We start from the raw sequence: 14,955 nt of genomic DNA, 5'->3' as shown, positions 1-14,955 counted from the left end.
AGCTCCTTTCGCGATACACAGGGCCCTACCGCGTGCTGCGCCAGGTGACGCCTGTGACTTACGAAATTGCTCCTGTGGGTTCAACCTCGTCCTCTCTGGCATCTAGTGATGTCGTGAATGTCAGTAGGCTCAAGGCCTACTACAGTGCTTCCGAGTCCGATATTTAGTCGCTCCGGGACGGCGCTTTTGCAGCCGGGGGTAGTGCTACGGAACACAGTTTTAGTATTGGCGGCGAGGAGTTACGGAGTCGCCATCTATATCGGAAGCGCCTCGCTGGCGTAGTATGAGGGATCATGCGGCGCGCTCCTCATAGGTTTTGCTGTCAGCGCTCACTGAAAACACCACGCGCGAGCTCTCCCGGACATTTCTATAAGTACTTTCGAAACGAGAGAAGTTTCTTACTGTCTAAATAATAATCTTGGGCAAACTGAAAGCACACAATCGTTTACAGACGCTATCTCCTTACCGAATACGTACAGTGAATGCCACTGCGCGCGGTCGCCGCGATGAAGACTCCCGAACCGGCTTCTTGCGTGAAAGGTAGGCAAACGCTGAGAGTAAACTATGTGAAATGTGTTGTTAGAGTGGGCTGTCTGTATAACCAAATGGGGCATAACAGAATGAAGCCTCAATGCAGCGATCGCACAGCTTCGCAGCGACCGACTGCGCGTCTGCATGCTTGTCCGCGCACTGTTTCGCTTTCTCCGCGCGCGCGTTTTCGCACCGTGTCATGAGCTTTAGGCCGCACAATATGAGCATTTGACAGTATACAAGCAACCATTGTTGCGTGGGCGCTATCAGAGCTGTTCAAAAATAATTTCATTGTAGAAACTTCGACGCCTACGGGGACTGTGATGTCCCGTCGCGACGATTCAATCTTTTTTTTTCTTCTAAATTCTTTGACCTTTCAATATTATTTCTCGAGTTGCGTCGCACTGTATGTTTATCGGTGTTCTCAGCGTGCAATTTCCCGCTGCTCCTTTTTTGTAATCGAGTGCATTAATTCATAACACAAACATGACCATATGCCATGCTTTTTTTAAATTTGCTTCTTACCGCTGCCTTTCCACTCCACTGAACTGGCGAGTATCTATAGCATCGACAAGTTCATAGACCAAACCGTCATGACATTAGTCGGGCAGCGGACTCGGGCGAGCGTCTCAGTGCGCGTTTTCAGAACATCGCAGACCGGGCGACGTAGCAGAAATCTTCCTCGCGTCTGTTCTTCCTGCATACCCGAGTTGTAGCCGATGACTGTTTGTCGGTTTTATGTTTCGCGAGCCAAGCTTCACGCAGCTTGTTGTCCTGTGGCTACGTGTGAATAAGGCTGACACCGGCCTCCGTTACGTGCGTCCGGCCCTGCGGAACCGAGCAGTAGCCTACCATGTTGCGCGCCTTCAAAGGCAGCCACTACCTATTGTAGTGCTTTTAAGCGTTGTAAAGGAGACACTCGAAGCGGGAAAATTTCGCCACTAAATGAGGACCGCAGCGTACGAGGGAATTTAAACTCGTTTTCAGCTCGCTTCGGCGCGCCCGAAGCAGCCGACGCGGCCGCTATGTCCACGTGATCCCTCCTAGCACGTCACGCCGACGGTGGCGCCAGCTTTTCCAGTGGTGGAGCTCGAGGCCAATAGCGTAAGATCCTTGCGTTAGCGTTAGCGTGCGACGCAACGCTAACGCAAGGAACGACTGCACTGCGCGGCACAAGGTAGTGTTTTAGAATAGCGGAACGGAGAAAAGCGTTAACGTTAACGCAAACAAATACAGCGCCATCTAGATGTAAAAACACAAAGTACTGGAAAGCCAAATCCACACGAAATGTCGAGCTTATCGAATGCCGAATCCGCAGGTGTGTCCCTAAGTCAAGCTTATCGAAAGCCATAGTCGATGCGTTAATTACGCATGTAGGTGTTTGGTTTGAGTGTTATTTTGTCGAGAGTCGCGAAACGCACCGATTATTCTTAGCATGCCGCGATCGAGTGTTCTGTGGGGCCCATATTACGTGTCCTTCTTAAGTTGGGATGACATAGACGCCCTCATGCTTCGGGAACGAGAGCGACCGCGCAGGTTCTACGTGTCCTCAAGATCCACTCAACATCGAAGCTATTCCGGAGGGGACGTTTCGCCGGCAATTTCGCTTCCAGAAGTGCGATTTCCCACTTCTTTCCACTTTTTTGCAACGGACGCCCATCTTGACGTTCGTCCGAATGGGTTCAAGGCGAAAACCTCCTTCAGGAGGTTCATATCGTCGTCTTCGGTAAAACGCACACGCATTGTGACCACAGCACCGACCACACTGCTGTGTTTTGCCGCGGAAAACGTGACATGCATCGGCTTGACATGCGGCTTTACACCAAGCGAACGAGCGAAATACACTTGGGCGCCATCTCGAGGCGTATACAGCAAACATGAGCAAACATTACCAAACCTTCTCGTTAAGCCTACTGCGCCGCTACTCGAGAACGTATATCGTAAACAACGCCCATTTGTCACCTGTGCGCCACTGTCGAAGCATCATCACACAAATCTAAAGCAAACACGAGCATCAGTGGGGAATGAATGAGCCGAACAGTGCAGGCCGACGACTCGATAGATCCGAAGCGGGCTGCTCTCACTTCGACCGGCGCCGCCATCTTGCTGTACGTAAGGCTCCCCTTGCGTGCGTTAGCATTTAACGCTAAATTCTGAAAATAGCGTACGTACGTAAGAGCTCCAGCAGCGTTTACGTACAGCGCATGCGCAGTGTGGTGCACGCAACGCTTACGCTAACGCTAACTCTTTGCGTTTGCTGCTTTACGCTATACTAAAACTCTCTCAGTGTGAAGACGACGACGAAGATTAGAAGCTAGCGCGGGCTGTTGCCTCTTGGCCAAGCACAGCGTATTTTCTGGTAAATATACTTGTACATAGCTTTTCGTCTGCGTCTTCCTACGTAACAATATTATACATAACCACACAACGCAGTTTCTTGACAAACATAATATTTTAACGAAGTATCAACATGGATTTCGACAAGGTTATTCTACGTGTACGCAGCTAGCAGAAAATATACATGACTTCGCACTTTCAATTAATAACGGAAAACAAACCGATGTAATTTTTAAGGACTTTAAAAAAGCCTTTGATAATGTCTGTGATAAGAAGTTATTGCACAACTTAGGAAAAATATTAAGTAACCACTAACTTTTAAACTGGATTGCCGCAAATATTACCAATCGAAAACAATTTGTTCTCTTTAATTGGAGAAACTTCGGAAGTTGTTGATGTGGACTCGGGCTTTCCCTAGGGGTCGGTGCTTGGACCTCTTCTTTTTCTTTTGTTTATTAATGATATCGTCTGCAAAATTCCTGTCAAAATATGATTGTATGCATGCCGATGACTGCGTGATTTACACGGAAGTGAACAGTACAGCTGACCAAACTCTTTTAAATGATACACTCAAGAAAATTGTTCAGTGGTGTGATATGTGGCAAATGTGTATTAACTATGAAAGAACAGTGTTCATGAGAGTTACTCACAAAAAAGTCCCTTAACTTTTATCTATTCTATCAACAGCAGTGTTCTTCACGAAGTACCTCATTACAAATACCTGGGCCTCTGGATAACAAATAACTTAGACTGGACTAAACACATTGATTATGTCGTAAGAAATGCAAACTGTAAGTTGTTCTTTTTACGAAGAGCTTTAAAATTTACTACTCCTGATGTCCGCATGACTGCATATAAAGCGTTTATTCTCCCATCATTAGATTATGCAGCCATAATCTGGGACCCCTTCACTCGGACCAATATTAACAAGATTGAAAGCATACAAAAAAAGGGGTGTGCGATTCATATATAACAGCATTGGACGTTCTTCTGTTTCTGCCCTTTTAACCAGAGCCAACTTGCCACAAATAACCCAAAAAAAACAGTCATCTAGGCTAAAATTTATGTATCAAATTGTAAAGGGGCACTATAACTTAGACACTTCAGACGTAATAACCTTTTCATCTGGGTGTGCCCCTAGACAAAGACACCAATTAACAATTGCTCCGTTTCGCACACGTAACAACACTTCAAATACTCTTTATTTCAGCGGACAATAACTGAATGGAACCAGCTTACTAACATCCAAGTTAAACAGCCTTCACTTACCTTGTTTACATCGTGTCTTAGTACTTACCGCACGCCTTCTATTTTAGTTTATATTAGTTTACTTACTCTTATGTATCTATGTATTTGGTGATTGCCTTTTTTGTGATGTTTTCGACATTTGTACCCTCTTGCCAAAATGCCCAAAGTGGAATTGCGGTATCAATAAGTATATAAGTAAAAATAAAAATGTGTAACTAAAACAATCGTCACCTCTCCGCTTGGTAAAGAAAGCCTCCGAGAGCTCGATCACGTGCCGCAGTTGTACTTGCTTCCTACTACATGAATATGTTTATTTCAAGACAATCAAGCACCAACCAGCACAACAAGAAGATCAGTGAGATTTAAAGCCAAGTTTGCTCCACAAATTGTTACTTATGCAAGTGCTAAGAAAAAACTGACCTCTGTGTCCGCATTTTGGTTGCATTCTGTGCGCTCGGTCACGCCGTGCATGTTGGTGTGCCTCGCGTAGTCGTGTCGTGGTTTGGCACGCGCAAAACCCCAGAGCGGATTAGTTAATTCATCGGCAGTCCAGCATAATTTGGTGTTGAAGGGGATAAAGTTCGGGAAATCTATACGTAACTAATTAAACTGTTTATGTATAAAGTATGAAGGGGGTATGACGTCTGATACGGGTCTGCCACGGACAGCGGCCCCCGGAGCGAAAGCGTAAACAAAGTTCAATGCCAAGGGGGTATACACCGTGTCTTTTCTTTTTACTTTTGTTTGCGTATTTGTTTGCTGCCTGCATCGAAGTCACACCGGCAGCCATCCTTCGAACCGCCACTCTATACTTGAACGGTTGTGCGTCAGCGGCGCTGTAGGTGTAGACAAGGAAGCAAAGGGGAAAACCTCAAGGACACCAACTCAGCATATATGCTTGAAGACGCAGCCGGAACAATGAAAACACTTTCCTCTTAGACGTGACACTTTTATTGCCTACCGGTGTAAGGCCGGCTTGTTGCTGTTGTCATTAACACGTGTCTTGTTTTGCCCTATATAAGAAATGCATTCCCCCCCCCCCCCCTTGAGCGATGTGATGAGCCTGTCCTCGCACTCCTTTTGAATCGACGAACGTTAAATGCCATTTTGGTTGGATCGTGTCGCCTCGCGCAATGGATCTAATTCGGGGCTCGTAATACCAAGAAGTAGTTCGTGTCGTTAGGTTGGTTCAAGAACCGGCACCGATAATAGGGCTTAAAGTGCAGGTACGGCATCGTTCGGTTCGCTGCGATGTTGCTTCGCCCAAAAGGGGTACAATGAAGAGACGAGTGATTGCGCGTCCTTCTCCTTTTCTCTCCCTCCTTTGTGCGAAACACTCAGCGCAGCTAGTGAACAGGAAAAAATAGTTCACGCATGAACTCCTCTGGGAGTTGTTTAAGTATGCGTAAGCATTGTGCCACTTGCTCATTTCCGCGCATCCAGGTGTCATTATCAATGTTATGAAACTTGATATGACCTGTATAAGCCCTTGTCAACCCTTATCGGACTAGATCCTATCCTTATCGCCACTTATCGGTTGTTATCAACCGTATCGGACTCGATCCGAGCGTTATCAACCTTTAGGTCGGTATCAACTTATCGCAATCGATCCTATCCTTATCAACGTTATCGGACATGATCCGACGCCTGTCAACTCGTATGAGTCCTTATCAACCCGTATCGGTACTTATTAACCTTATCATAATAGCTACGACCATTATAAGCCCTCATCGCTATTTAGCACATTATCCATCTGCGTCGAACAATTACTAACCGTGATGAGACCTATATAACCCTTCATTACTCTTTATAATCGTTATCGACTCATTGACTGATTTTCTGTCTGTGTTGCGCGATGTGAAGCGCATGAGCGCATGCATTTGCGTTCCATTTAATTTCTCAACAAAACGTTGGTTTATGCATTGAAGCTCAAAAGTAACTGGAACGCCAACGCATTTCTCCGCAAAGTTCGGGAATTAATATCTCGAAGCTGGTGGCATCCTGAGAATTCGTTCCATTTGGATCCGCCTTTCAGACCCCACGGCTAGAATTTGTAAATTGCTATATGGGCCATCAGGTAATTAGTCCAGAACTCAATTAGTGAATATTTAATTAGTCGATTATGCATTTCAATTTTTTTTGTGATGTCCGGCTCTTTGAGTCGACCAGCTCATGAACTAGAATGGTGGTATCCGCCACAGGCAACCTTTAAAAGACTTTTTGTAAGCGTTCGCTGAAACACCGTTTATATTGACACGGGTGCTTGTTTATCTTTCTCCGGTGCCCGCTGTTCACCGGCTAACAAATGCTAAACGTTATCGCTCAGCGCAAGGCGCGCCTGCATGATTTGGACCTTACGCGAATGTCATCGTTCATTCTATCTGTTGTGCATGTGCTCGCCGAACCTTGTATTACCCTATTGCATGCACGGCACGAATCGTGTAGTAGTTTCTGGAAACCACACGGGCACCAGCGATTACACTAGAACCATCGTCGACTGTTGTATAGACGCACACGCGCTTGACCCGCCGACCAGATTTTCGACGATCGCCGACGGCCTTCGCCGCTATCGTTGTGCTTTCAGTGTAGCCTGTTTTTGACGTTTTCTTTTGTGGGCACATTAGCCCAAGTAAACGTGAAGCTATTCACAGTTTTGCTGCTGTGTTCTTCCCCGTCACTACTACGTGACAATGTAAGAATCTATAACGTAACATCTGTCCCCAGCCTAAAATGGCTTTTCGCTCCACCGCGAGACGTGCGGGACAGCTGCTCATCGGCGAGAGGTGGGCGGAGCCACGCTGCCACTCTTCTCCACGAAGGCCTGCAAATAGAGAGAACACGTACTGCACCGTTTATGCCGCCGTCGCAGTGTGTCGATAGCGACGTCATTCAACCGACTTTGACTCAATCGGAGTTTAGTCAACACAGAAGACGAAGCCTTCAATTCACCTGATAGTATGCCCAGTGTCGTATGCCGTCACTTGCACAGGGTTTCGTAAAATAATCACTAAACGGAACTCTGGCGCTGGTGTAGAAAGCAGACCGTTGTATGTGGCCTCTTTAGACATTACGGGAGCGTACGAAAACGTAGACCGCAGCATCTTGTGGGATATTCTGGAAAGGGAAGGCTTAGGCGACGATTGTATACAGCTTTTCAGAGAGCTTTACCTAGAAAATAGCGTTTGCGTTGAATGGGAAGGGAGGAAGAGCGAGGATAAAGCTGATACCGACAAGGGACTGAATCAAGGGTGCCCTTTGTCCCCACTGCTCTTTATGATGTGCATGGTGAGAATGGAGAGGGCGCAAGATGGAAGTGATATCGGCCTTAATCTCTAATACAAACAGGTGGGTACCGTAGTAGAACAGCAGCTTCCAGGTTTATTTTATCCGGACAACATTGTGTTGCTAGCTAACAAGCAAAGTGATTTGCAACGCCTGGCTAATATCTGTGAGCAGGAAGGCGACAATTTAGAAATTTAGCGTTAGAAAAACAGGTGTTATGGTATTCAACGAAAACAGTGAAGAGACAGTGACACTACAGAGCCAGGAAATACCTTGGTATATATGAATAAACTAAGGCAATAGATATATGGGAACACAGAAAAAAAAAAGAACAATAACAGTAAAGGGGAAGAGAAATGCAGCCATAACGAAACACATAGCACTATGGGGATACAATAGGTAGGAGATGCTCCGGTGTATGTGTAACGGTGCAATGGTTCCAGGACTTACTTTTGGAAATGCAGGGGTACAATCAGGACTCGATGGGAACCAAAGCTCAATAGGACGCCTCGCATTGGGCGCTCACGGGTGGAAAACCACAAATGAAGCTGTGCAGGGCGATATGGACTGAACAAATTTTGAAGTGAGGGAAGCTCACAATAAAATTGATTATGAAGAACGACTGAGGAATATGGAAGAAAGTGAACGGGCTGGAAGAGTATTGAGGTATCTGTACAGGAAAAACATTGATTCACAGTGCTGGAAAATAACTAGAAAGCTTACCAGCAAGTATGCGGCCTGTAGGGTGAGCATCACAGCAACATAGAACGTCAAGCGGAAAACCAGAGAGGCTGAAATAATCTCATGGGTGGTGGCAATGGAAAAGAAACCTGCCATGAATAACTACTTAAGAGGAAAAAATGAAATCATGAAAGAAACTATTTAAGGTACCTTGCAGGGAAGCTCATTACTTTTCGAAGCGAGATCGGGATGCCTTAGAACGCACACCTATAAAGCGAGATATAAGAAGGAAGAAGCATGTGCTTGCTGGGGTAAAGCTAGGGAAACGATGGAGCACCACTGGCCTCCTCGAAGCCCTTAGGTTCAGCGAGAGCAGGGGGAAATTAAACTTGTCCGCAATAGAGATTAGTAAGAGGTGATTGAAAAATTGGTGGAAGAAAAGTAGGGAAACGACAAAAAAAAAAAGAAAAAAAAACGGAGACGTGCAAAGTTCACAACCGGGGGTCAGGAAACTTGGTTATGGGAATTCATCGTTGTGTTTTTTTTTTTTCAACCCAGGTAGAACATCAGGCAGTATAATAGGCTTGGTGGCACCACCCACCGCCCCGTTCCAAAGGGGATGCTCGTAACATCCATCCATCCATCTACGGGAGCTACCAGCGGGGCGCGGTTCAGCCAGCATTGGAATGATGGTGAGCACATGAATTTGCCAAAATTTCATCTTTCAAATGGATTCATCATAATAAACAAAGTACTGTGTTGTAAATAAATACATGAACACCATTAAAGTGGTCTGAAGGCAGGATTCGAACACAGGACGCCTAGTGCAGAATTCCAATATTAAAACCATTACGCCATGGACGTATGCATCGACAAATGGCATAGAACACCCATATAAATTTCGCGCGGAAAAGTGAGCGCGTTTTGATTTGGCCCCTCGACAGGCTGAACCGCTGCCATTAGTAGCGATTATGCGTGTACATAGGGTCCTCTGCATTTATACAAGTATAGATTGCTTAGAACATATAGGATAATGAATGCAGATAAAACGTAATAAACAAAGCTACAAGAACGTCTCAAGCCACAAGCATGCGTACTATGCCCGTCATTCCTATGGTGGCTGGGCGATGGCCACGACAGAGTTCCCCTCTAGTGATTATTGTATAGGAAACTCCGCGTTCAATGGGACTCGTGTGCGTTTCTCCGAAAAGCAAGTCACTCGACGCAAGATTCGCGCAGCGCCTCGTCGTCCCACTTGTGGGCGCCTTTGCCGAACTGTCGCTGTCGTCGGCTCGCACGGACGACGCTCCTCGTCGCATTGCACGTGTGGCGCGATGTGCTGCGGCCATAGAGTTTCTCACTACATTACCTAGAGGGAAATCTGGCGCTGCTGCGCTGTGGCATGCATGGGAATGCCGGTATGTTGTGACTTCGGATTGGCATCGTTGTCGGAGAGACAGCAAACCTTGAAGACGCGCTTGGCAAGTACCGTTCCGTCTGTCACAATGATTCATTTTCTAAAAAAACAGCACGTGAAAAGCTGTTTTAGCTTTATTATTACGCAAAAACATGTTTTGTTTAACTATGAGAACTTGTTATTACATGTACGACTACATGTTACGTAAAAAGTGTCAGCGGGCCGCTAAAGTTGGAGGACAGACAAGCTTCGCGCTCGCTTTGAAACAGTTGGTCGTCTGTTCTTGCTTTTCTTCACTTGGTCATGCATCGTGGGTGAGTAAAGATGTAATATGCGTGAATGGAAACATTTTATGAAGATTTTACTTTGAGAACGCGTTATTTGTGTAGCCATATCCACGTTTTAGACGAAGCCTCTTACAACACCAGCCAACACGAGCCTCGCAGACACATATACCGTCATTCCCATGACGGCACGGTGCCACCTTAAGAAACTTCCATAGACGGTGGCGCCAGATTTCCCTCTAGGTGTTATAGTGAGAAACTCTATGGCTGCGGCATTCTCGAACCTACGCGAGCACCAGCGACTGCACTCGAACGCACGGTGACGTGTGCACGTATAAAGACCGGACCGCGACTTGATTCCCGAGATTTTTACGACCGCGCTCGCCGCTGTCACTGCGATTTCAGCGCTGCTCGCCCGTAGCTTGGCACAAGTTCTACCCGTATAGGGTTACGCTCTCGTATTTTTTCCAGTGTTTCTGGCTCTTTGCCGTAGCCACGACGTGACAGTATCGGCCATGCCTTCCGCCTCGGCGATGCGCTCGATTTACCTTGGGGTGTCCTCAGCACAGCTTATCAGGTGCGTATGACTCCTGGATTCACCTACTTTCATCTGATTTAGCACGTAGTAAAATTTAATTACTCGCTCATCGTGTTAAATGCTGCGGTCGTGCCTGATCGTCGCGAGCATTGCCCGTGCCGCCGGTGTGCTGTGCAGAAATGCTTAACGCCAAGCTTGTGACAGCCGTGACAAACAGCACGAATGGCCCGCTCTTAGCCAAACGAATACAACTGCAGCGTCTCGTCAACATTATCGGGAAGGAGAGGCTGATAAGGGGCGATAGGCAGACATCTTTACATTAAAGTTATTGTGCAGGTCTTCTCGTCAAATCGTCGCTGTAATCGTTGGGACAAGACAAACTGAGTGTTTCCTTTAAGAAAGAATGTACACGACAACGTTACTTTTCAAGGGCAGCTGCACTGATTCGGTCTCGCGATTGGCCACCTGCTGGGCTCGACGTTAAGGCAGCAGATATCGAATGGCCGGGAATGGCGGCGTGCCCGGGTTCGATGCAAGAACATTCGTCTACATTGCATTTGTGGATGAAAGCCCAGCCAGTCAAGATCAGTCGGGAGCGACCCCACTACGGCGTGACCCATAAAATCGTTGTTTTTTCACCCCTGAATTTAAAAATTTTACCCCCACTCTCGGACTAGCTCGTCTGGTGTGACAAATATTTGCAGAGCTCGCGAGTTCCTGTGCCTCTTGTAAGGCGCCACAGGTGCAGCACTGGCGTCGAAAATCGGTGAAGCTATTTTGCCACAATATTTGCTTTCGTAAAAGGTCGTGCATCCAGTTGGCTGAAAGCGCTCCGGTGTGCCTGGACAGTTTCCGCTATAGAGTGAGGGGTTCGTAGGGACGTAACAACAATGTCGTGTGTCATATCGCACCGCAAGACATAGATGGGAGAAGCAGCGCTGCTGGCGACATCTTGTGGATTGGTGCATAAGAGAAGGCATAGAACGTATGTTTGCAATGAGGTGTAGCTTTGGACCAGTCAGTTAAGTGAATTACGGCGACCAGCGCGTGACACGAGACGACAAATTATGCGGATCCCACGCGCTCTGTGAGTCGATCTAAGCGAGCATTTCTGTGCTGTTTGCTTTGACGCTAAATAGCGGTGATGTTGACGGCGAATGTTTAGTTTCTTTAACGTTTAGTCCAACACGAGAGTGGGGAGTAGATGTTAAACGTTACTTTGCGTGCACCACTGCTGTTCGTCTGCGTAGTAACAGAACACGCAGCGAGATGTGTTTGCTTGAGGCGTTGTTGTGCGCCATTTCTCATACATAACCTCTGCGAGGCTTGAGCATTGTCATTACCTTACATGGAACATCGCATCGTGGCTGAAGTGTTCGCAGAATTATGGGGCTGTACTATCGTGAGCAATAAGGGCGGAAACACGCGAACGGGTGGCAAATAGCCTCGAAACCGAGTAAGAACGATACGCGGATGGCGCTGCCGAAAACAGTGGTAAGTGGGGGGGGGGGGGGGGTGAGGGGGCGCTCTTCCGCTAACTGTTGGCACTTCAATCGCGCCTGTTGCCTTTTTTTTTTCGAAAACGGTAGCTGACGCCATTTCACTGGCCGCCGACAGTCGATAGGACGGTTATGTGTCGCAGTGACTTACAGCTATAGCCCTTTTTTTTCTTTCATGCTTTTTTATCTTTACAGCAGAGCTCTTAGGCACCCGTAGCTGCGTTTAGCGTGAGGTGTTATATACATCCGCAGGACGTAGTGTATTCCTTATGGAACGCATCGTGTCACGCGTTACAGGCAGAGAGACTAGGCAAGTAGCTCTAGAATGCTTACGCATCGAAACAGTGATATTAGGCGCTATTCTGGACATTCCGCCATTTTCTTCGATGCGTGACGTAGACGCGACACGAATAAAATGGCGCTGATGGCCCCATTTTGCTTTCGTAACGTGACGCCAACTTGACGGTTTGCCTAAGAAACTGAAATGAAGGCGCCGAACATAAGGTTCTCGGTAAAGCAAAACAGTTTTTCTCCGCAGTAAAAATAAAGCAGCTAGCTCAAAGCGCATGATTACTCCGTCGGAAACGCTTCTCGCTTCCGTCGTCTGCTGCGTACGAGCCGTCGTCTGCTTCATTAGCTAGGATGCGTGTCCCCGGGAAATGGAATGAGTTATCGTATGCTGGCGCCCACGCGCTTGTTTTCTTCCTTGAGACAGCATACGCGACCTACCAGTGGTGGTGCGCGCACGTTCTAGGCCACGTTGTCGCTATCTCGTGAAACGTAAGTGACTCAGCCCGACTCGGCTGGCTGAGAAACGGCCGAATATCACCGATAGCGTTGCGCGCGCCAGAGATATCCGCGTACGCGACGCAAGCGCCGGCGCGGCCATCTCTTGTTCAGTTCGCCGGTTACTTGCATCGCGGGAGGAATCTTCAAGGCACCGCCTTGCGTATATTCCTTTTTATACATTAAAGCGACGCCGTTGTCATAACTTCTGATTGTGCGAAAAGGCATTAATCTTGTTTACAATACAAGCGCAGCAGCGAAAAGTGGGCAACGTTGCAGAAAGTTTGCGATGTTCAACTAAAGTTATTTCGTATAAACGCGTTCTTTTAAAAAAATGATGGCCCTAAACACAAATGCCAACACCACCCGAGAACGATGCCAATACTTGAGCACGCGTTATGAACAAAAGATTTTCATGGCGCCAAACGACGGGGAAAATATGGCGATACGCATTCCTCTCGGCCGCCATTGCATATGGCTGCTCATTAGCATAATTCGCGCGGCTCGTCGCACCACAAATTATGGCGGAAAATCTCTGTAATGGCGGCCCTGCGCAACGTCACGCAACGTCGAATTGACGTTTGCGAAAAGGCCTTTTCGGCCTGAAGGAATATGTCTTCCCACGGCGTATTCCTTCAGCCAATCAGCAAGCTGACATGGCGTCTATTTGGATCGCCACCACATATTCGCGAAATCGCAGGTGCATTGCAATGGTTTCTGTACGCTACCGCTCACTTTCTTTTTGAAGCGCTAACGTCGCTGTAAAGGAGCAAAAAAATATATATATTAGTCTATAAACTTTGCAGTTTCACGTCACGTTTTGTCATCTTGATGAAAACTCAAAATTGCCATTTGCAAAACTTCCGTTTCCTTTCACAAATTTCAAGGCACGTGGGCTCTCGACAGCCAATCAGAGAGTAAACATGGCGGATAATGGCGGCCGTGCAGCCGCCATGCGTGTCGAGAATAGCGCCCCTATCGCTCACGCTTCGGTGCACAGTTACCAGTGAGCGCAATATCAAACATCGTTATCAATGTGCGCTGGCGATGGGAAGTTCCGCACTTTGTATAAATAGACGTACGGTTGGAGTGCCAATGGTTATTAGAACAGCGTCTTCCTTTCCACTTTGTTTCCAACTGCGGCCGCCACGTATCGCCCATAGCAGGGTTCGAGGCTATCTGACACGCGCTCCTATGTTGCCGCTCATATTACTCACGATAGTACGTGCCAAAAGCACAGTCGGATTACGAGGCGCGCCGTAGTGGCGTATTCCGGATTAACAGAGACTATTAAGGCACGTTCACACCGAAGGCGGAGCGGACAAGCGGATCCGGCCAAGCGGCCGCGGATTTTCCGCTTTGCGGTAAATACGCGGCCGCTTGGCCGGATCGCGCTGGGCCCGATTTTTTCCGCGCGGATAAGTTGGCCGCTTTGGCCGCAGCCAATCAGAACCCGACACTGCGGAAGCGCTGGTGAATGAATGTAAACGAATGTCTTTCTCTGGTCTTTTCGCTGCTGTTATTCAAAAGCGTCAAAACAGCAAGTTGGGCCAGTTGGTTCGGATTCATAGTAAGGTTTGTTACAGCGCAACACAAGACAAGGACGAAAGAAGGTATAAAACGACGACACGGCGCCGTGTCGTCGCTTTATACCTTCTTTTGTCTTTGTCTTGTGTTGCGCTGTAACAAATCTTGAAAATCGACTAGACAAGTGGCGAGTAAAATGCCAACGATCTCGTCTTCTTCGTCTGAGCTCATTTTGCAGAAGTAGATAGCGGACGGGAGCGCGCCGACCCACGAAGAAAAACATATCGAAAGTGCGCGCACAAACCGAAAGTGCCGCGAGATGGCGGCACGTCCTTGAAATTGCTCAAGAAATTGCGAGATGCCCCGCCTTCCCGGCGGCGCGGATAGCCAGACAACGCGGCCGGTCTGAACAGGCGCGGGCGCTCGCCGCCTCGCCGCTTTGAAGATCCGCTTGTCCGCTTAGACAATCCGCCCGGTAATCCGCCCAAACCGCTCCCGTTTACCGGAATAGCGTACAAGCTAAAAGTCTCAATGCCATACCCGCAAAGGTGTACCGCGGTGGGCACAGATGTGTTGATTTGACGTGCGGCCGTTTCCGTACTGTCGCCTAGACGCTACGGAGCTTTAATGCGGCTTTGTGTCTGCAGGCCCTGCGTGAGTTGTCCGCTTGACGAATCTGCACAGTGTTATCCTTCAGAAATAGCAGAAACGTATACTGTAGCGTACATTAAGTTTGCTCGCAACCGCTGTCGTGTCAATAGTAGTAGGGTTTCCTAGAGCTTCCTTGCCATCTCGCGTCGCCTTTCCCCTGTCCCGCCCTTCCCC

The 14,955-nt window shown here is 47.7% G+C and overlaps 1 protein-coding gene across 1 annotated transcript in view; it reads right to left on the bottom strand.

Moving 5' to 3' along the window:
• Positions 1 to 6,766: 6,766 nt before the first annotated feature.
• The window catches only part of LOC142557784 (choline transporter-like protein 1), a 78,746-nt gene continuing 70,557 nt past the window's right edge, over positions 6,767 to 14,955 (bottom strand). The window contains exon 16 of the mRNA XM_075669894.1: positions 6,767 to 6,937. Within this exon, the coding sequence (XP_075526009.1) occupies positions 6,887 to 6,937 (51 nt within the window). The 3' untranslated portion in view covers positions 6,767 to 6,886. The remainder of the gene's footprint in view (positions 6,938 to 14,955) is intronic.

Source organism: Dermacentor variabilis, chromosome 9, assembly GCF_050947875.1.
Source record: "Dermacentor variabilis isolate Ectoservices chromosome 9, ASM5094787v1, whole genome shotgun sequence".
Taxonomy (NCBI): domain Eukaryota; kingdom Metazoa; phylum Arthropoda; class Arachnida; order Ixodida; family Ixodidae; genus Dermacentor; species Dermacentor variabilis.
This window is presented reverse-complemented; position numbering and strand designations above follow the sequence as displayed.